General features: G+C 41.4%; 1 protein-coding gene across 1 annotated transcript in view; it reads right to left on the bottom strand.

Moving 5' to 3' along the window:
• The window catches only part of wdfy4 (WDFY family member 4), a 277,951-nt gene that overhangs the window by 144,266 nt on the left and 110,448 nt on the right, over positions 1-23,237 (bottom strand). Inside the window, exons 39-40 of the mRNA XM_048563720.2 lie at positions 20,346-20,491; positions 2,180-2,257 (exon numbers count right to left, since the gene is read on the bottom strand). Coding sequence (XP_048419677.1) covers positions 2,180-2,257; positions 20,346-20,491 — 224 coding nt within the window. The remainder of the gene's footprint in view (positions 1-2,179; positions 2,258-20,345; positions 20,492-23,237) is intronic.

Genomic DNA, 23,237 nt, shown 5'->3' with positions numbered 1-23,237 from the left:
CACTGTAGTCAATCAGTGTTTGGGGCATGATTCGAAATATCACAGCACAGAGGTCCCGTAAGGACCTAAAGACAAATCGGTTTCCACTTGAAGCTTGTGAAGACGTTAGTTCCTCAAGGGAGTTTAGTCACCACCGAGTTCATGGCATCATGAGCAGTTTAACTGTCCAGGAGATGAGGCAGAGTAAGTACGAACAATAGGGAGAGAGGATGATTCAGTCGGGGAATAGACAGGCACTTCTGTGGCTATAGATGTGACTCAGGGTGCTAAGTTGTGTCATTGGTGTGAGCGCTGTTACAGAGCAACTGCAGAAGACTGTTGTGGGAGAGGGTGAACAAACAGAAATCATGGTCTACATTGGTACCGGTGGGAAGGGTGGATGTGATCCTACAATCAAAATTTAGGGGAGCTAGGTATAAGATTCACAAGCAGGCCCACAAATGTTGAAATCACAAGATCACTCCTAGTACCATACGGAAGTGAGGACAGAAACAGGAAGATAAGGCAGATGGAAACAGAAATTGCTGGAAAAGCTCAGCAGGTCTGGCAGCACCTGTGGAGAGGAATTAGAGTTAACTTTTTGGGTTGAGTGACCCATCCTTAGAACTGGTGGTGGCTTGGAAAATGTCAGGTTATATGTAGAAAATAGGGTTGGGGGTGTGGGTAAGGAGTAAACCATATGTGGGGATAGAGCCCAAAGAGAGAGAAGAACAGTTGGACAGACAAGGGAGTGGGTAAAGATCTGGCTGGGAGAGTAAATAGCTACAAATGGGGACTGTTGCCAGCTAATGATGGGTCGTGTGTAATAGCAGACTATGTGATAACGAGGCCTGGGTGCGTGGAGGCTGGGGTAAGGATAGGGGAGACCTCAAGCCCTAAAGTTGTTCAGTTTGATATTGAGTCCAGAAGGCTGCAGGGTCCCCAAGCAGAAAATTAGATGCTTAGATGCTGTTCTTCCGGCTTGTGCTGAACTTAAGCTCTGATTTCTCTCCACAGATTCTGCCAGATCAGCTGAACTTTCTCAGCAATTTTTGTTTTTGTTTCTGATTTACAGCCTCCACAGTTATTTTGGTTTTTATAAGGCAGGTGAACGTGTAGCTGGAAGGAAGGTGCAGAAGGGAGGGCTTTCAAATCCGGGGAACTGGGCCTTGCTCTGGAGAACATGTACCATTCAGGTGGGTTGCATCTGACTATAGCTGTGACTGAAACAATTCTAATTTCCAGCGTCCACAGTTCTTTGGTTTTTATTTTGTTTAGAGTTTGGACTGAGTTTCTTGCAGATCGTTTTGCTTGTGCTGTTGGAGAGGGTAACTCAGCAGGGGCATAGAAATCAACAGAGAACATTAGATGGGAACATCAGGGTGCACAAAATAATCGATAATACAGATACCGCAGATATACCGATAGGAAGTCAATATATGAAGTTGGTGTAAGGGAGAAAGGAATGTCTACCTGTCTAATTCAGTTCTGAGGAAGGGTCACCGGACCCGAAACGTTAACTCTTTTTTCCTTCACAGATGCTGCCAGACCTGCTGAGCTTTTCCACCAATTTTGTTTCTGTTTCTAATTCAGGGTTACTGTCTGTCAAAGCACAGGGCATAGCAAAGAAGCCTAGGGAGTTACAAACTAAATAAAAACTGAAAGAAATGCAGATGCTGTAAATCAGGAACAAAAACATAAGGAAACAAGATAACAAAGTGTGGGGCTGGATGAACACAGCAGGCCAAGCAGCATCTTAGGAGCACAAAAGCTGACGTTTTGGGCCTAGACCCTTCATCTGCAGTTCCCATTATCTCTGATCACAAAAAAACATGAGTTCCTGGAAAAGCTCAGCAGGTCTGGTAGCATCTCTGAAGGAAAAAATTAAGATTTAATGTTTCGGGTCCATTGACCCCTCCTGTTCTGGGGAGTTACAAGTGCTGATTGCTGTGTGAAAATACAATGTTCTGATGATAACAGAGATTGAGCTCAAAGAAGGGGTATGGCTGCATGTTAAATATTTCTGGGTGTAAAGGAAAGATACTAAAAGGAACGAACAGGAGATAGGTGATGGTATTGGTTAAGGAATGCTGGAGAATGAAGCAATCCCTGAGGGTTCAGGGTCACAATCAAGCTGGCTGGGGCTAAAGAACAAAAACTGGGTGCAGTTGCATTATTCAGTAAAATCTAAAGATGTTACCTGGCAGTTCTCTTTGTGGAGACTGGCAAACAATTCTTGTCCGGTTTTCCTTTGCCCATCCAAAGCAGCGGTGAAATCCTACAGAGAGAGAGAGGAGTTACAAGCTGTGTCAACCAGCAGGAAAACCGAGGTTTAAAGAATAACTAGACATGAGCGGATGGAAATCTCTTACTGAAAACTAGGAAACAATCAAACAGCCTGGGCCTTCTCTTCAGAGGTCCATGCAAAATTGCATGCCCTATCTCATCAAGCCCTGGTTCAGAGAGTGTCCTAGTTAGTACGCAAACATTTCCGGGGCTTGAACACTATTTCAATGCTGACATTACAGTGCAGCACCAAAGGAGTGCAGCAATATCAGATGCACTGCTTTCTGCCTGCAATACTTATCCAAGGCCACGTTCAGTCTCTCAGGTCAACATGAAAGATCCTCCGGTGATAAAAATTTCAAAATAGAAGTCATAGAGCTCTTCGTGGTGCCCCGACTAATATTTATCCCTCAACCAGCTAAAATATTGGTTTGCCATTATAATGCAGAGGGAATATGTTCAGCTGCTTTCCATTACAACTGCAAAAGAAATTGCAGCAGGAGGAGGAGATGACAGGTCTTCTCAAACCTGCTCTATCATTCAACAAGATCACGGCTGATCTCTGATCATGACATGAACTCCCTCTTCCTTCTATCCCTACACTTCCCTTCATGCTGTGCTCTACAAGCCCTTCCCCAGTCTGGTCCTATTTTCGGGCCTGGGGTGCCATCTGATCCCAGAGGGTGGGGTTTGGGGCAGAGGGCTTCAGCTGCTGAGTGGGAGACCATGATTCTAATTTGTGCCTGTTCAACTAGCCCATTTTACAGCAGTGACATCTCTACTTCATTTCATTGTAGAGCATTTTGAGATATCTCAAAGTCTATCTGTTGTAAATCTTTCTTCTTTTATAACACCCAAGAGACAGGTGGAAATATATCTCACACCACAAGAATACAATCTGACTGAAGTTATCTGTCCGTAAATTATATATGCTCATCCCAAAGAACGTAAAGTCATTCCATTAATATGTACATCACAACACCTCTAGACTTGCATTAATAGTGTAAATGTCACATTCAATGGATGAACCAGCACAAAGCTAAACTTCAAGAATGACTCCAGGGAGGTTAATATACAAATAAACATAGAATCGCGCTACAGGTACATCACATGACTCAAGAATGTGGCCAATTCCAAGTGTGGCATCCAGCTCTCTACAAGAATAACTCAGTCACTTACCCCATCTACCCACCTGCCCAGGGTGTCTGCAGTCAATGTAAACGAAATCAAACTTTTTCTTTTACATGCAATACCATATTCTCTATGTCATATTTAATAACAGGCTCAGAGACTGTCAGGGTTATACTTAGTTTAACGTTTTTGACGTATTACCAACATTACTCACATACCTGCGTGTCCTGGTAGAGTTAGAAAATAAAATAAAACTGCTTTATGCATAGCATGGGACACATTTTACAAGGTGTGTCAGGATTAAGAGTGTGTGGATTTCACTAATCCAAGTCCTCCATAATTTGGAAAATATTAATCAAGTCACTTAAAGCAATAAAGTGATCCTAGAGTTCTTGTGAGGGTAAGTAACTATGGAATTTAAGAAGGACTTAATGCCATGATGCACAATGTTTAGAAGAGATTGAGTTAAGTTAGGTGCATACTGCTGTCTCCAAGTTGTGACTCTGGTATCATTTTTGTATACATTTGATGTACTGTGACTTAGATGATGTGTGCACACCAGGTCAAAATTGAAAGCAGAATTAATACAAGCAATGTAAGTGAACCTCTGTACGTCTGTAATCCCTTGATTGTAGAGTTAAACAATATAACCTTAGAGACCCATGAACAAGTTCTAGAATCATAAGGTATGATGTCTCAATACAGGCCAGATTCTGCATTTCTACACCTGATAATTTAAACATCACAGCACATATTTAACAACAGCCATTAAACCTGCTGCCCTGGAAAGGCAGCCAACGTAATCAAACCCCCTCCCACCCCAGTTATAACCTCATCCATCAGGCAGAAGGTACAAAAGCTGAAACACACGGACCAACAGATTCAAAACAGCTTCTTCCTTGCTGCAATTAGACTTACGAGTGGACCTCTCAAATTTTACATTTATTATTATCTTGCTCTCTGTGTACCTTCTCTGCAGCTATATTCCTTATTCTGTTCTATTACCCTATTGCACTTTGCATGGCATGATCTGCCTGTACTGCATGCAAAACAAAACTTTTCTCTGTAGCTAGGTACAGGTGACAATAATAAATCAAAACAAACAAACAGGAAAGCAAACCAACAACCCATGCCACACATAACGTACGTGTTTACCCATTTCCTTAAAAATAGGACACATAAAACAATCGCATTCAATTTGCATGGCAGTCCTGTTTTTAGCTCTATTCTTAACATTGCACAAGGATAAAACAATTGGAGCATTTCAATTACAATGAAACACAAGTATTCCCAAAAAATGCTGAACTAAAAATTTTGCAATGCAACATTGCATCCAATGAAAAACACAGTACGTTACATGTGTGAGGAAGAAAATGTGACAATCTTGACTATGTTCTAATTTTGACATGCATTCTTTTTTTAGTACAGTGGTTTTCTATCAGTGACAAAGCAGTCACAAATACAATTAGATCTACCCTGCTGTGAGGAAATATAGAACATGGTTGGTCCAGATGCTTGCTGGAGAATGGCCAACTCCAGATACCCCACTGTTCAGTTATAGTCATTAGCAGCGCACAGCAGGAAATGCCTGCGCAACGTGAAGGCAGTGATTATATTTTGTTTGTTTACAGGATCATTAAGCTTTTAGTCACAGCAATGCACTGACAAAACATTATTGTTACTTAACTGAAACTCTCATGGAATTAACCCATCAGGCAAGAATGAACACTGGGCCATGGAAAGGCCTGTGCAGCTATGCTGATAATGTCATTCAAGGTCATTCCTAGTTATAGAGCCATTCAATCATTTTTGCTGATGAAGTATCAATATAGCTTGTTTGCTGTCACTAAACTGCTAATGTCAGAGCACCTCCTACTTTAAATTTAAACTGATAGCTACATAATGTGATGTTTGTGCGTTTCAGGAAACTTAAAGTGGAAACAAAGGAGTATTGGCCTAGAAGGCTCTTCTACCACTGTCTTTTGATAAAGTATATTGAAAATGTCTCGACATCAAATCAGAGATGGCTCAACTTCAGACCTCGACCCCACATAGCCCCAGCTTCAGTGAGAACCACAATCCCATCTATGACCCTCATGCAATTCAGTTCTGTTTGTGTTAACAGCAGTATGTAATGCCCCCCTCCCCCCAGTACATGGTGGCATGGGAGAATTCGATCAGATCCAAGGGCAGTAAGGAGGGGAACGCATCTTTTCTCTGATTAAGTCCATCAACGGCTTTCTTGCCCCATTGGCAATTGAGGCTATACAAACCTCTTCTCACCACACTGGTACTCCCCAGCACCAGGATGGGGGACTCACCATGCGGGGAGCATGGCTCACCATGCAGGGAGCAAAACCTCATGGGCAGCCTAGCGGCTCAGTGGTTAGCACTGCTGCCTCACAGCACTAGGGACCCAGGCTCGGTTCCACCCTCAGGTGACTGTCTGTGTGGAGTTTGCACCTTGTCCCACTGTCTGCATAAGTTTTCTCCCACAGTCCAAAGATGTGTAGGGTAGGTACATTGGCTATGCTAAAGAGTTGACCACTGCTCGAGACAGTTTCTCTTAAGATATATTTCTTTTCACCTACAAGCAAGGGCCATCAAGATAGAAACATTCTCATCATGCTCTAATCATGGGATCACACTGTGCAATGAAATACTCTACACCTATTTTTGTCACGAGTAAGGCAGCAATCTATGATTGATAACATTTATGAAACAGTCAGTTCAGAGTGTTGCCAGGAAGCAACTCACAATTCTGCCAGCAACAAGGGAGACACTTCCTGAAAGGTTTTGATAGGTCACACATGACAATTTGTGGGCTACTGCAGAGGGATTCAAGGTACAGTCAGGAGGGCAGAGGTGAGAATGAGGGAAGTGTAGGACCCACTTTAGAAAAATTATGGTTAGATATAGTGCTAGAGAAACAGCTGAATTAAATGGATGTGGATTCAGAGAGGAATCAGATGGCACTGTGATGTTATAACGGTGCAAGGAGCCATTCGGGGAGTCAGTAGGTAGCTAAGTGTTAGAGTCAGGGCTTGGGTGTTTCCTGGGGACTTGAAAAAGTCAGTCTGTGTTGGGTAAAGCCACAACGAGCTCAAAAGAAGCCTTCAAGCATCTGAGGTAACATACGATTGACATAGCTGAAGAAGATTGAAGCCTGTGGGAGAAACTTGGTGAAGCCCAGTTGTTGGTGAAGTGCTGGAGTTCTACTTGTAAAGGTTGTACCGGAGACTACCGGGAACTGTCAAAGTACAGGGAACTTTCAACCCAGGAATGTAGGGTGGGCAACCGGAAAGAGAAGGGTCAGTGAGGTAGTTCACAATGGAGGGATCCTTGAGGAGTTTCAAAGCCAAATCAGAATTGAAAAATTGTGATTGCTTCCAAAATTTAATGAGATTTAATCATCCACTATGTCATTGATGTTTATTACACAGTTTATTACCCAAATAAACCATATGTTCATTTTGGATGTGAGGCTAGAAGTTCCACATATTGTGGATTGGACGGAAGTTGTACAGCAAAGCTTACCGTTGTTTGTTTAAAACAATGGAATCCTGCTGCTTTATTCTCTTAGGAAGTCCTCTAGTCATACTTTGACTACTTAAAAACAACGGCCATGTATCCCTAGCCAGATCATAACAGAGGTTTATCACATTCTAACATAATTGTCATTGTAAATCAGCCTATCTTCACTTACCATAAGTAACACCGGTAGGAATTATCCAAGCAATATGAAAGTGCTCAAAATGCTGGATAGTTCAGTAATGCTTCTGTACTCAACGAATACTCGCTCATATGGTGCTTCCATATTAGTACCATACCTTTCTGAACCCTAACTCAAAAGTCATTTATAACAATCGTTATTCATTACTAGAATTCTCATGGCGGCTTCAGTACTGCTCTAAAAATGTCCTAGTCTTACTATGACTGTAAAATACCTTCATATTCATATTGGAAAAGAAGGTTAAACATTGCACCAAGACTTTCTCCAAGGAATTTATGTTGTCCTCAAAGAATGTGTGAAAATTAGACAGCATAATTGTCATCCAAAACATTTAATGCACTGTTATATGGTTTCAACATGTTCAAAAAACATGCAACATAATTCAGATTGTAGTAAGTCAAAATGTGTCCAGGCAAATCTCGTGAAATCATATTGCAGATTCACTTGGACTGCTGTATACCTGTGGCTAGCGACAAAGCAAAAGTTTAATAATGTTATGGAAGAGGTCACTGAACCCTTACTACTCCTCTCACCCACAGGTTTGTCAGCTTTCTGTTCTTATCTTGTTTGTGGTCTCCTTCCTTGCTAGGCTTTTGATCTATTTTCACAAATGGACTTCCTTCCTCAGCAACTGAATATCTGTAGAAATTTCACCCTTTATCCTCAGTTCCACTTATGATTTTGGACAGCTGAGTAGAATTTTAAAGAAAACACTCACATTCATTTTGACTGCTTTGATTATATTGACAGTTCTTTTAGTATCTTTCTTCGACTGAATAAATGCAACATCCAGAATAGCGCCTAATCATACATCCTGACTTGGATACACATCTCAGGTTCCTCATTGTTACTGGGTCAAAACTTGGTGCTGAACCACTTTGGGTGAATCATCACCGCAGGAACTGCAATAGTCAAAAGGACAATTTCCATCAATATAAATCTTCACAGGGCAACTAATACTGGATGATAATCATATCTCAACGACAAAGTTAAATAAAGTAGAGCAACTACATGTACTTGGCAAGAATAGACTCCTTTCACATTGTAACTATGTTATGGTTGTCTAGCTTCCTGACAAGATTACATTAACTCCCTCACGTTCTCCCTCCCCTACACCATCAACTCAACATCCACATAACAAATAAAGGCAAAACTCTGTGCATGCTGGAAATCTAAAACACACAGAACTGTGAAGAAATTCAGCGGGTCTGGCAGCATCTGTGCAGACAGAAACACAGAATTAATATTTTTCAGTTTGTTATGGCTCTTCTTCAGAACTCCTCAGCCAAGTGGATGATCCACTTCGGTCTCTTCCAGAGGTCCCTAGCATCACAGCCTTCAGACATTTCGATTCATGCCACGTGATATCAAAAAACAGCACTGGATACTGCAAGGGCTATGGGCAATGACAACATTCTGGCAATGGCTTTGAATAAGCATGCTCCAGAATTGGGAATACTGCATCCAAGCTCTTCCACTGCCAACACTGGCATCTACCCAGCAGCATGGAAAATTATCCAGGTATGTCCTGACCACAAAACCAGGATAAATCCAAAATGATAAATCAGTACCCCATCAGCAAACAAAGTCGTTGATAGTGTTTTCATGTGGCACTTCATGATAACTTGCACAAAAGACACTCCATTTGGGAAATGCCAGGCCTACTCAGCTTCTAACATCATTACAGTCCCGGTCCTAATATGGACAAAAGAGCTGAACTCCAGAGGGGGCAGTGAATGTGATTTACTTTCACAGAAGACAGCATTTGACTGAGTCTGGCAACAAGGAGCTGTATCAAAACTAGAATTAATGAGGATTAGTGAGCTCTCCAGTGCTTGGTGCCATACCTAGCAGAAATAAAGTTTTTTGTCTTTATTGGTCATCAATCATCTCAGTTCCAGGAGATTTTCAGGCTAGTACCCTAGACCTAATCATCTTCTGTTGCTTCATGAATTACCTTTCTTCCATCATAAGGGAATGATGTTCCCTGATGTTGTCACAACCTTCAGCACCATTGATAATGAAGAAGCCTGTCTCTATATGTGGCCAGGTCTTGACAACATCCAAGCTTAGCCTGATAAGTATGACTAACAATTACACCCAACAAGTGCAGGTCAATAACAATCTCCATCAATGCTGAACCTCAACATCTTACCTTAACATTCAATGTGGCATTACCATCATTAGACTCTCTCTCATTCTGGGGGTCAGTATTGTCAAAAATTGAAGTGGACTAGCCAGGTAGAGCTCTGACTACAACAGCCAGTCAAGAGGTTAGGAATTCCGCAGTGGGTAAATCATGTCCTGACTCTGCAAAGCACATTTACTGTCTACAAGGCACAAATCAGGAGAGTAATGGAATTCTCTCCACTTGCCTGGATGAGTGCAGCTCCAACAACACTCAAGCAGCTTGTCACCATCCAGGATAATGTACCACATCCGCCAGTTTCAATATTCAGTCCCTTCACGATGGATGTACAGTGGCAGTAGTGTGTGCCATCTACAAGCTGCACTGCTGAAATTTTTCTCAGGCTCTTCCAAATGCAACTTCCAAAACCCCCCAGGATCTCTACAATCTAGCAGGATAACGGCAGCAGATGCATGGAAATGCCACCAGCTGGAAGATCCCCCCCAAACCACACACCATCCCGACTATATCATTGTTCATTCAAGACCCTGAATATCGTTCCTATCAGCACTGATGCTTGCAAGGACTGCAGCAGTTCAAGAAAGGCAGCTCAGCACCATCTTGTCTAAGGCTATTAGGGATGAGTTAATAAATGCTGGACCAGCCAGTGAAACCCACATCCCGTGAATTCATAAAAAAGTAAAATCAGCAAGTGATCAGATTGCATTAGAGATAATAAAAATCTGGCAGGATAACAATGCATTTAAGCAAAGCTTGATTGATACACAAGGGAGAAAAAACTTGAAGGATATGCAGCTAGTGTTTGATGAAGGAGGGTAGGGGGGGTGGCATATAAGTGCATGTAAACCAGTCAGGCCAAATGGACTACTTTTCTGCCATATAGTCTGTGTAAGCATCTCTATAAAGGTATAGAAGTTTATATTCAATTCAAAATCTCCCCAAGTGCAATTAACATCATGCTAATTTACATTTTAATTACTTCCCAAGAAAACAGTGCAGTTATTGACAGTAGAACATAATGTCAACTTCATGGTGCTGTGTTGGTAGACACTTAATGAACTTAATTAGATAATCAGGGATGTTAATTATCTCAGTAATATGCAGATAAACGTATTATGCAAATGATTCATTAACTGTGCAGACAAAATTCATAGAAAGGTTTGTACATTCAGTCTTCTGTGCAGCGTCAGTGAGCTTGCTAATGTTAGACAAGTGAACCAGCAGGATAATTTATGACAACAGCTGTAATATCCCAAACTATAATAGCACTGTATTAACTAGCAATAAACCAAATGGATTGCTGACTTCTCTTTGTTGTGTGGGGATGGAACATCACGGCTGTGCTTAACTTGCAAAATTCATGGCAATGTTGGCCATCATAACATTTCTGCATCAATGATGCACTTTACTGGATAATGCAGTGAAGGCAGAAATCAAAGGAGAGAGATGTAATTTTTACTTCTCCAGTACCTGCTCAAACATGATTGAAGTGTCTCGAGATTTACAATAATTTGTGACGTGAGTTGCTTTTTAATCATGGAGCTAGATATGTCAGGAAATTTGCACAGAGCAAGTTACCCCAAAGAGCTGCTGAAATAAGAGATTAGTGTTGTTTGGGCTCCTAGAAAAAGTGCCTTTAATATTTCAGTGGAACACTGCAGATTAGTTTAACAGGAAGGATTAGCGGGATGTTCAACCAGATCTATCAGTTTCTCACATGGACAACAGGTGGCTTTTCAGGAAAAATCCAGTGGACGCTGCCCTTGAACAACCAATTGGTCAAGTGATTTTATGTAGGACATCTTGAATTTCATTTATTTCTGGAATTTCCAGCCTTAAAATGGGCAATCATACTCCTCTTCGCACTCCAAAAGCAACTTCAGACTTGCTACTGGCTCATTTTGTTTATGTTTGTGGTCTCCTTTGTTAATTTTAAATATGAAGTAGATAATTTCTTTGTTAAACAAAGGGATATGGGCAGGTATATGCAGGTCGGCCCCAGATCAGCCATGATCTCATTGAATGGTCAATGTCAGCGGTCACACGACACCAGGTTACAGTCGAACAGGGTTATTTGAAATCACAAGCGTTTGGAGCGCTCCAAGAGCTTGTGATTTCAATAAACCCGTTGGGCTAAAACCTGGCGTTGTGTGACTTCTGACTTTGTTCACTCCAGTCCAACACCAGCAGCTCCACATCATTGAAAGGCAGAACAATGGCTGAGTAGTCTACTCCTGCTTCTATATGTGCATCACTCATCTGCCCGGGAGACCCTATTAGCCAGTTGTCTTGAAGTTTTTCAGTGGTTTTGCCAGTGTTTCAAATGGATGACAGTGTCTCCAGCATTGCTGTGCTCCCTCGAGGCAACAGCAAACTATAACTTAATTTATTCTTTCATAGGATGTGGGTATCACTGGCAAGGCAACTATTCCATGCCAAGCCTAACTGCTCTTGGAACTGAAATAGTTTGCTCAACTGGCTACAAATCTAGCACATTGTTGACAGCCTGGGGTCAAATGTAGGCCAGACCAAGAAAGGACAGCAGATTTTCTCCCCAAAACACATCTGTGGACCAGAAGGGAGTTTAGAACAATCCATGAGAACTGACACGACCATCATTACTGATTTGAGCTTTCAATTTCAGATTACTTTAATTTAAACTCCATGAGGGACTGTACTGGGATCTGAAACCAAAATATTAGCCTGGCTTTCTAACCAAGTGATATTATCACTAGGCCAGCATCTCCCCAAATAATTCAGGGCGGTGGTTTCTCTTTGACCATATAACCTTCTATCTCCAAGGTATGAATGTTACACATTTCTCAGGTTACGCCATACAACAATCAGCATGAAAGACTACTTTCCATTTGCAGGCACTCTTATTGATAATCTGTTAGGCTTTCAATTAAAGTTTCCTTTCCATCCTGTGGTAAAGAAGCTGACTTGAGGTGATGGGCCTAGTGCTATCATCGTTAGGTTATTAATCCAAAAACTCAGCAAGTTTTCTGCAGACATGGGTTCAAATCCTGCCGTGGCAGATATTGGAATTTGAATTCAATAAATATCTCGAATTAAGAGTGTAATGATGACCATGAAACCATTGTCAATTGTCAAGGAAAACCCCATCGAGTTCTCTAAAGTCTTTCGGGGGGAAAAAATGCCACCCTTGCGTGGTCTGGCTTACATGTGACTCCAGACCCCATCAATATGGTTGACTCTGAACAGTCCTCTGAGCAATTGGGGATAGGCAATAAATGCTGGCCTAGCCAGAGACACTCATGTCCCATGAAGGAATAAAGAAAGAAAAGAATTGTACGACAATAACTGCCTTCTTTCCTGATTTCACATAACTTCACGGTGGAAATTTACACAGAAATTCAGCCCAGAAAAACATTGCTTACAACAGAGGTAGATCCAATCCACGGAGAAACAGAGTACAGGGGCGAGATAGGGAAAAGAAGGTTGGATGTGCACTCTTACTCAGTTTAGAATGAAAATGATCTGTTATCAGGGCATTCAAAGAATAAGAAAAAGCAGTTTGTGTTTATATAGCACTTTTAATGTTGTAAAATATTCTGGGTGCATTCTCAAATAAAAGGTGGCACTGCGCCACAGGAGGAGATTTTAGGACAGAAGATAAAGACAGTGGCAAAGAAGTGGATGTTTAAGAGAGTCTTAAAGGAAGAAAGAGAGATAGAGATGGAAAGGTTTATCAAGGGGATTCCAGAGCTTTTGGTTAGACTGCAGAAGACAGAAGTGCCAATGGAGATAGAGTCAGAGAGGTGTACAGCTCAGAAACAGACCTTTCAGGCCAACTCATCCACACCGGCCAGATGCACATTAGAGATGCATAAAAGGCTGGAATAGGAAGACTGCAAAACTTCCTTCAGGTGGCAAGATTGTAGGAATTTACAGAGATGGGATGGGGCGAAGAGATGTCATTGCAGAGTTTTCTTTAGCTAATGAATGGTTTTGACATCAGTCTGTTGAACATCCTTGCTTGAACTTGGCTGGATGTACTGCATTATCAGTAGCCCTGTTCTTGAGTCACTAGGGAATCAATGTTCCCTGTGGGTATATCCAAGTCCGCCTCATAAAATCCACCTCTTTTTGGACTAGTCAGGACAGTTAGCTAAATTAATGTTTGGTCATTTGTGTAAGTAATTGGAAAATAAATGTTGAACTAATTTATTTTAAGTGGCTTTTACAATGCTCATTACTGTTCAATTCAATTCCACTAATGTCAGTGAATTCACAAATCACAAACACCAAACAAGGAAGATGGAGCACCTATCACCCTTGCAATACTGCTCCAATTAATTTTACTGGGTATAAACTCATAATGTAATCAGCAGGAAGTAGCAAGAAACTTTTCATGCTCATAGTTCAGAGACAGCATGGTGCAGGTTTATGATCCCATGCTATTATTACGGTGTAATGCAATGAAGGTCTGTAATATATTATCAGCATTTGCGAATTTGAGGGAATCTGAAATAGAGGCAAATTGGATTGTTTTTACTTCTGTGAAAGTGACCTTTTCTGAATCTACAGAACTCATTGCCACAGAAGGCTGTGGAGGTCAGGTCATGGAGTACATTTAAGACAGAGATAGACAGATTCTTGATTGTGAAGGGCATCAATGGTTATGGGGAGAGGGCAGGAGAATGGGATTAAGAAACTTATCAGCTGTGTTTAAATGATAGAGCAGACTCGATGGGCTGAATGGCCTAATTTCTGCTCCTATGTCCTATGGTCTTATTCTCTTACAGAAGCATTTTTTAAAAAGTATGTGTCAGAACAGCATTTCTAACAAATTATGTGACTCAAGCTAAATGACTGGACAAGTTGCTTGGTTAGATAATGACTGCAGGTTTACGAAGTCAAAATTTACAACCCAGAGGGAGGGAGAAACAGAAGTCAACTGGCTTAGTTGAAATAAAGGTCCATATAAGCAGAAACGAAGACTAGCTTTAACAATCTCCTAAGCATCCACACTCAGAAAGAAGTCTAAGTCTGTTTTAAACAGTCCAAGTATACAGGCTAGGGAAAGCCCTGGGCATTTTCCTTACAATTCTGTGAGTTAGCTTGTATCTGAGAGTCTTAGGGATAGACAGTAACAGAGAGAGAATTACATCTGGCGAGTGCACAGAAAGCCACTGAAAACTAATGTTTTCAACCTTGTCAATTGAATAAGAAATTAGAGCATGAAAACAGAAATGACACTTCACAAGGGTTGAGTGAGTTTGAAAGAATGCATGTGTAAAATTGTGTAGAAAACAGGATTGAATCTCTCTTTTTGCTAAGTATGGTAAGAACTTCCCTAATTGTGTGGCACAGCTTTTTCTGTGCAATATATTTGTGTTCTTTTGTTACAAATACATTGACAGCCTCTTGTGAATATGTTTGGTCACTGACCATGACAGTAGCCAAATTATAAAAAGTAAAACTTATGGTCTGCCAGGCCAGGTTTTACACTGGAATCTGACTTGGCAAGTATAACCGTTAGCTAGGATCATAACATTAATTTAACGTATTAATATCATTGGATAGAAAGAAAATATATTCATAGAATCGATCATTTATTTATTAGTTAAGTAAATGTTCCATACAGTTCTCTGAGTGGCTTAAGTCCTAAGTCCTGGTTTATTCTGCTATTCTTTTCAATGTTAGTGATCTGTGCTCATCTTTCTAATTTCAAACTAAACCTTATGTTTGAATTAGAGATCAGGTTATTCTGAAAACAATGGATGATTTCCTGCTTTCAAATCTCATTCTCAGCATACCAAGCAAGAAGTACACCCCTAATTAGATTACTGGGGTCACTAGCAACACATCAAACAATTCTCATTGCAAAAAAAAACTCCAAACATTGATTTTAGAATTTAAATGTACCTTTGCCATACTTGGTTTTGCCATCTTGACCTTCTTTCAAAATATAAAGACTATTTAAAGACTGTTTAGGTCTGAAATTATCAGCTAGTCTTGTTTTAGCAGCTTTGATTTTGTGGTGGTAATGATGACAAATTTGCCAGCATTCACTGTCAATGCTCCACAAATATCGAAAGCAATGTCTGGAGTCTGCACGTGTGTAATGAAACACTGGAACCTAAAGCTGCCACCACACATTACAAGAGGGTGAACTATTGTGGCTCCTCCCCAGATTGCAGTCAATGGGAAATCTATGAATTGACAAGAACCTCTGCTCTTTGGCCAATGGTCTCATTGCAAAAAGAAACCTTGAAAGAGTTGGAAGAGTTCTGAGGAAGGATCACCGGACCTGAAATGTTAACTCTGTTTTCTCCTCCACAGATGCTGCCAGACCTGCTGAGCTTTTCCAGCAACTTTGTTTTTGTCCTTGAAAGCATTAGATTGTGCTGAATGGGGGTGCATAGGTTTGTACATGTGCAAGAATATGATAACTGCAATCAAAACATGCTCACTGGCCCCTGGGAAACTAGTTTATGGAGCATAAAGTGTCCTCACAAGGGTAAGGATTTTCATACATTTAAAAATCTTTTGAAAACATCATCTTCATTTTAGCTTCCATTTTAATCCAATAGAATAGTTACAGCGCAGAAGAAATCCAATCATTCAGTCTATTATATCCTTAGTGCCTCACTGCTTGTCTTGGTCCCTTACCTTCTCCTGTAGCCCTGAAAACATCTTACTCTCCAGATAATCAGATAATGATCCAATACTTGTCGAGAAAAACTTGCATTTATATAGTGCCTTTCACAACCTCTGCATGCCCCAAAGTGCCTTACAACTGACGAAATACTTCTGAAAGGTGGGCACTGCTATCATGTCTCATTGAAGCTGCCAGTTTCACAATGTTATCCGAAAAGAGCTGCGTTTGCTAGAAATTAGAAACAAAAACAAAAAGTGCTGGAAAAGCTCAGCAGGTCTGACAGCATCTGTGGAGAGAAATCAGAGTTAACATTTTTGGTCAAATGACCCTTCAGTTCTGAGGAAGGGTCACTTGATGTGAAATGTTAACTCTGATTTCTCTCCACAGATGCTGTCAGACCTGTTGAGCTTCTCCAGCACTTTCTGGTTTTGTTCACAATTATATACCATGTACCTGTCTCTCTTCAAGTCGAGAATACATAACAACCATTTAAAGAAAGATGATCTTGGTGCAGCTGGAAGTTATAAATGGTTTTGCTCAACTAAATATGCAAATAAATTATTTTTAATAGTTGGTGAGCCAGTAATAGGCAGCATAAATTTAATGAGCAAATAAACAATGGGAGAAACTATTCAAAAAATGTCTAAATAATGAGTCAATATTATACACAGCATGGTAAGTAGAATGGTTTTCAAAAAGACAATGGATGAATATTGGAAAAAGAAAAGTTTAGAAGTAAAAGGGAAAAAGATGTAAAGCTAGCATTTGTATAAATGGGTCAAATGGCTTTGGACTGAAATTGTCATTTGGTTGTAAAGCTTCCAAACTGCAGGTCAGCATTTTAAGATTTCACTTCAGATTCCACTTGAGCATTGCCATTCATGACAAAGTTCAACATTTGGATTGTGGCATCTGCTGGGACCACTATTGGTGCATTTCAGATAGCTGGATAGAAAGAGATACCTGGACAGAGAGAAAAAAAACAGTGGCTTTCTAACTTCGAAACATTTGAGTGGTTGCTGACAAACCAGGAACATAAAGCTAGCTAGTTGATAAAAAGGAGAAAGTGCTAAGTTCAGTGATAAGTAAACACGTGGACTACTTAATCCATTTCTGCATAGAACGCACTCAAATAGTGGTCTCAAAAGGACCAAGTTCAGTCGGCAGCTACCATGCTACAGCTATGCTCTAAATCCTCTACTTAAGAAAGCAACAGAAGATCAGCATTATATTGTTACAATATAAATTGTAAACGTGGGAGGAGAAGGATTAAATAAAAGTCACAAGGGACAACTTTTTTTCACACAAAGAGTGGTTCATGTGTGGAATGAACTTCCAGAGACAGTCATGAATGTGGGTATAATTACAACCTTGAAAAGATATTTCAATAAGTACATGAAAAAGAAATGTTTGGAGAAACACGGGCCCGGAGCAGGCAGGTGGGACAAGTTTAATTTGGGAACATGGTCTGCATGGACTGGTTGGACTAAGGGTCTCTTTCCATGCTGCGTGACTGTATGGATATGTCGTGTAGCTTTAAAAAAATCAACTTTTGGTTAAAAATCAAACTTTTGACTCCTCAGGGCTGATCTCGGGTGCTTAGAATGTTCTTGTATACTGACACATTTAAGATGTAGAAAATAAACGGGCTTACATTGCAGTCATTTATCAAAGACTTGATAGGCTGTCGGTAAGTTGCATGTTAAGGGACATCACAAAATGAATAATGTTTTGTCTGATCACAACTTACTTAATTACAGTCCTTTTGTCAAGGAAACTAAAGCAGGAGTTGCAGAAACACCAATTTCATGCATTCGTGCATGAGTTATGTCTCAAAGCTGCATTTTCCAGATGGTAACATATTCACTGGAAGAACTAATGATGTGGATATATTTAGAGGAAAACCAATAAAGGAGTCTTTAACCTTCAGCAGCAAAAGCTTGTTCTACAAAATGTTCCAAGGGATAAATTAACAAATATCAATTACACTGCTTGCTGAGGTGTAATCAGCTGTAATAATCAAAATTAATTTTTAAAAATAATTAAACAGACCCTAGGGCAAATTTTCTACACTCTCTGGTATGACATCACGGCATATATTTGTACCTGTGACTGAATTTGTATTGTGCTAATACTTCCCCTCCTCCGCTGTACAATTGTATTTGCATTGCACAGTTTCCCCAAAATGTCAAGAGCTGGAAATTGCCACTTAATTCACAACTTCAACTTTGGGTTTCTTGCAAAGTTGCAGCTAATTCATATGCTTGCTGCTGAATGACACAGACACTCAGCCAAGATTAAGATCTGCTCACGTAAAATTTCCACTTCTTAGGATTTCAGATCACACAATCAGAAGAGTTTCCAGGACAGAAGAACAGTCATGATACCAGAGAAGGGAATTTAGCACATGATTGTACAGTGGGTAGTGTTGGAAAAGGGTGCAACTTGTGTTCAAACTTGAACAGAGCGTATACACGTTGCTGGGGTTTCTTTGACAGTACCTCCCAAAACCACAGACTCTGGCATTTAGAATATCACCGTCATTAGTGAGAGTTCCTGCTTGGAACTATATTGCCATTATCTCATCATGTCTTTGCATTAAAAACCTGAGCCTGCCTTCCCAAAAGAACTGTGGGTCACCTACACCACAAAAAAACTGCAGTGGTTCAACAAGGCCACCAGCTCCTCCAGGCTATGAGTGAAGTCCAGTAAATGCTGTCTTTGTCAGAGATGCTGATATACAAGGGGCAGATCAAACTCATTCAAAGCATTAGAGATAATGGGAACTGCAGATGCTGGAGAATTCCAAGATAATAAAATGTGAGGCTGGATGAACACAGCAGGCCAAGCAGCATCTCAGGAGCACAAAAGCTGACGTTTCGGGCCTAGACCCTTCATCAGAGAGGGGGATGGGGAAAGGGAACTGGAATAAATAGAGAGAGAGGGGGAGGCGGACCGAAGATGGAGAGTAAAGAAGATAGGTGGAGAGAGTATAGGTGGGGAGGTAGGGAGGGGATAGGTCAGTCCAGGGAAGATGGACAGGTCAAGGAGGTGGGATGAGGTTAGTAGGTAGATGGGGGTGCGGCTTGGGGTGGGAGGAAGGGATGGGTGAGAGGAAGAACCGGTTAGGGAGGCAGAGACAGGTTGGACTGGTTTTGGGATGCAGTGGGTGGGGGGGAAGAGCTGGGCTGGTTGTGTGGTGCAGTGGGGGGAGGGGACGAACTGGGCTGGTTTAGGGATGCAGTAGGGGAAGGGGAGATTTTGAAACTGGTGAAGTCCACATTGATGACCTATCTGGATTGGACCTGGACTGACCTATCCCCTCCCTACCTCCCCACCTATACTCTCTCCACCTATCTTCTTTACTCTCCATCTTCGGTCCGCCTCCCCCTCTCTCCCTATTTATTCCAGTTCCCTCTCCCCATCCCCCTCTATGATGAAGGGTCTAGGCCCGAAACGTCAGCTTTTGTGCTCCTGAGATGCTGCTTGGCCTGCTGTGTTCATCCAGCCTCACATTTTATCATTCAAAGCATTTCTCTGTTTTTCAGCTCTTCAGTATCTTAAGAGATCCGGAAGTTACCATGTCACACAAATACTAGAAGACTGATGTCAAGAATTATACATTTCACCTCTAACAGCAAATGCAACTCTATTATAAAGGCCACAAATGTTATTTATAGTCAGATACGAAGCTTTGGTAAAGTTTGTGAAGTTAAAAAAATACAACTGTATTATGTAATGGGTTTCTTTGAAAACTTCTGTAAAGTTTTACTTGCTTACAAGTGAATGCTTCACCTCTCTCAACACTGGTCCTTACATTCTAAATTCGATTTGGTGAGAGTACTCAGGACGTTGTACACAATACCCTGAAACTTGACCACGTGACTGTAATTTGTCATTTTGAAACAGATTTGTGGGAAGTTAACCTTGGCTTTGTTGCGGCCTTCCAGTTGAAACTAGTTGGAGACTAGATCTTCAGGCTTTTAAATGGGACCAAGGGCTAAAATGATAAATAATCAAGACTCAAATGATAGGGCTGCCCATTCTGACAGCGCTGTGCAGATGATAGAATACCTACAGTGTGGAAGCAGGCCCTTCAGCCCATTGAGTGTACACTAACCCTCTGAAGGGTATCCAACACAGACTGATCGCCCTATACTATCCTATATCCCTGCATTTTCCATGGCAAATCCACCTAGCCTGCACATCAGTGGGCAATTTAGAACCTCCAATCCACCCTGACCTGCACATCTTTGGACTGCGGGAGAAAACTGAAGCACCCAGATTAAAGCCACACAGACACAGGGAGAACGTACAAACCCCTCACATACAGTACCCAAGGCTGGAATCAAAGCCAGGTCCCTGCCACTGGGAGGCAGCTGTGCTAACCACTGTGCCACCCTACATCTGACTGGAAAAGCTGTGCTTTGTATAGTTACCTTCACAGTCAGGCGGTCGGCCCCTTTCAGAATCCGTCTGCTGACAGAACGCATGGCTGTTGACAAACTCTCTGACAGCCACTCGGACTTACTCTGCTGAAGCTGTGTCGGTACGCTTTTACTCGACAAATTCTTCCTTTCTGAAGCTGGGCAGGGCAGGAAAATGGTCCACAATTAATATACGGTATGATTTATAAAAGGATTGCACAATTGCCTGCAATAGTTCCAATTTCAGTTCGATCAATGCCTGGAATTTTTAAAACGGAACAAAGTCAAACATATGTGCATAATTTGTTTGCCCAATGCTTTACTGGTGTCCCCAAGGTAGAACCGTGTGCGCTTCGCTGGGGACACAGATCCCATTCCAGATCAGCAATGTGACTTTCTAGCTCACTCACTGTGACGGGAAATCACGGTGGGAGCGCTTTGACTGCTACTCATTTTCCTGGTGCCACTTCCTAACATGAGATTACAGTGGGCGAGGCTGGTTTTTACCGTCGAATGGTGGGACTGAGTGCAATGCTCACGCAGACAGTAATGCTAATTCTTGACAAAGGATGTTAAATCTACCAGTCACACGGTGCTAAAATGATGCTGGTGATTATCAAGTTTCCACAGGATTAATGAGAGGGAATGACTAGTGATGATTTAACCTGCAGGTCACCACATCTCAGGAGGAGAGGTTGAGAAGGACAGCCCTTCACATTAACCTCAGCTGGTGCAGGAATTGAACCCACACTGGTGGCATCACACTGTTTTACAAGCAAGCCATCCAGCTTACATTAAACTGTGATAAAACAATGTAATTGCACAGGTGGTGACAAACCCACCATGGAATTTGTATTCTAAACCAGACCAGGCAGAAAATAGGAAGTTTGTGCCAATCCACTACAAGGGGAAACTGATAAATGGGGATCATGGGATACTTTAGTGTTAAACTTGAGAGAAGTTTATCTGTGAGGCATAGGGTCATATGAAAGACCTAATCTAGAGAAGATGAGAGGCAGAAGGTCAAGTTAAAAGATCTAACCAAGAGGAGATGAGATTAGTTAGGATGGGGGAAAGAGACTAAGTGAAATATCACAATGTCATTGAGGAAAGATTAAATCAGGAGGTGGTGGAAAGATTTAATTGAAAATGAAGTAAGTTGAGTGAACTTTGTGCATAAGTTGGAAATTGTTAAGGATAGTAGTGATTCTTGTATTGAATAAATGGCACTATTTGAAACAAGGCATCTACATTTCCAGAAGATTTCGGTACTAGGGTAAATCTTCACCCATACACAGCCAACCTAAGACCTCTGTGCATGAGTTACGTTTGGAGAGTGAAGTGAGGCCAGTTTTGGAATAGTGCGTTTAACTGAGTGTAACATCTCAAACATTCACTGTTTTTCCCAACCCACCAAACCCCCAACCCCACACTGCCACCAAATTACAGTTGCCATAATGTGTACCATCTACAGGATACACTACAAGAATTCTCCAAAGCTCCTTCATGAATAATGAAAGAAAAAACTCAGTTGTGTGCAAAAATAACTCTTAAAAACCCCTTCCAAAACTCTGTGCTTAAGGTGAGTTGTCCTCATGTTGATTCTTTTGAGAGGAATGGAGATATTACTGGAGGTTGCTGATGGATCAAATGGTATTGCCTAGCAAAGACCTTGGGAAAAAAGGCAGGGCAGGTGACCGAGGTGTCAGTGGGGGAGCACGTTGGGACCAGTGGCCATAATTCTACTTGTTTTAAAATAGTGATGGAAAAGGATGGACCGAATCTAAAAGTTTAAGCTCTACTTTGGAGGAAGGCCAATTTTGATGGTACTAGGCAAATAACTTTCAAAAGTTGACCAGGGGCATATGTTCACACTTAAAGGGGCAGCTGGAAAATGGGAAGCCTTCAAAAATGAAATAACGAGTGTGCGGAGACAGTATGTTCCTGTTAGGGTGAAGAGCAAGGCTGGGAGGTGTCGGGAATGCTGGATGACCAGAGAAATTGTGGTTTTGGTCAAGAAAAAGAAGGAAGCATATGTCAGGTATAGACAGCAGAGATCAAACTAATCCCTAGAGGAGTATAAAGGCAGTAGGAATATACTGGAGATGGAAATCAGGAGGGCAAATAGGGGGTACGAGATAACTTTGGTAAATAGGATTAAAGGAGAATCCAAAGGGATTCTACAAATACATTAAGGACAAAAGAGTAACTAGGGAAATAATGGGGCTCCTTGAAGATCAACAAAGCTGCATATGTGAAACCGCAGGAGATGGGGGTGATAAGAAATGAGAATTTTGCATCAGTGTTTACTGCGGAGAAGGATATGGAAGATATAAAACGTGTGGAAATAAGCAGTGACAGCTTGAAAAATGTCCATATTACAGAGGTGGTAGTACTGGATGTTTTAAAACACATAACGTTGAATAAGGGAAGCTAGGGAAGTGATTGCTGGGCCCCTTGCTGAGATATTTGTATCATTGATAGCCACAGTGAGGTGCCGGAAGACTGGAGGTGGCTAACATGGTGCCACTATTTAAGAAAGGCTGTAAGGAAAAGCCAGGGAACTATAGACCGGTGAGGCTGACATCGGTGGTGGGTAAGTTGGACAGGATTTGCTTGTATTTGGAACGCCAATACAGATTAGGGATAGTCAACATGGCTTTGTGCACGGGAAATCGTTACACTAACTTGATTCAGTTTTTTGTAGAAGTAACAAAGAGGATTGATGAGGACAGAGTGATGGATGTGATCTAGTTGAGCTTCAGTAAGGCATTTGACAAGGTTCCACATGGTAGACTGGTGAGCAAGGTCAGATCACATGGAATACAGGGAGAACTAGCCATTTGGATACAAAACTGGCTCAAAGGTAGAAGGTGGTGGTGGAGGGTTGCTTTTCAGGCTGGA

The sequence above is a fragment of the Stegostoma tigrinum genome, chromosome 37 (assembly GCF_030684315.1).
Source record: "Stegostoma tigrinum isolate sSteTig4 chromosome 37, sSteTig4.hap1, whole genome shotgun sequence".
Classification (NCBI taxonomy): domain Eukaryota; kingdom Metazoa; phylum Chordata; class Chondrichthyes; order Orectolobiformes; family Stegostomatidae; genus Stegostoma; species Stegostoma tigrinum.
The sequence above is the reverse complement of the archived record's forward strand: the minus strand, read 5'-3'. Positions and strand labels throughout refer to the sequence as shown.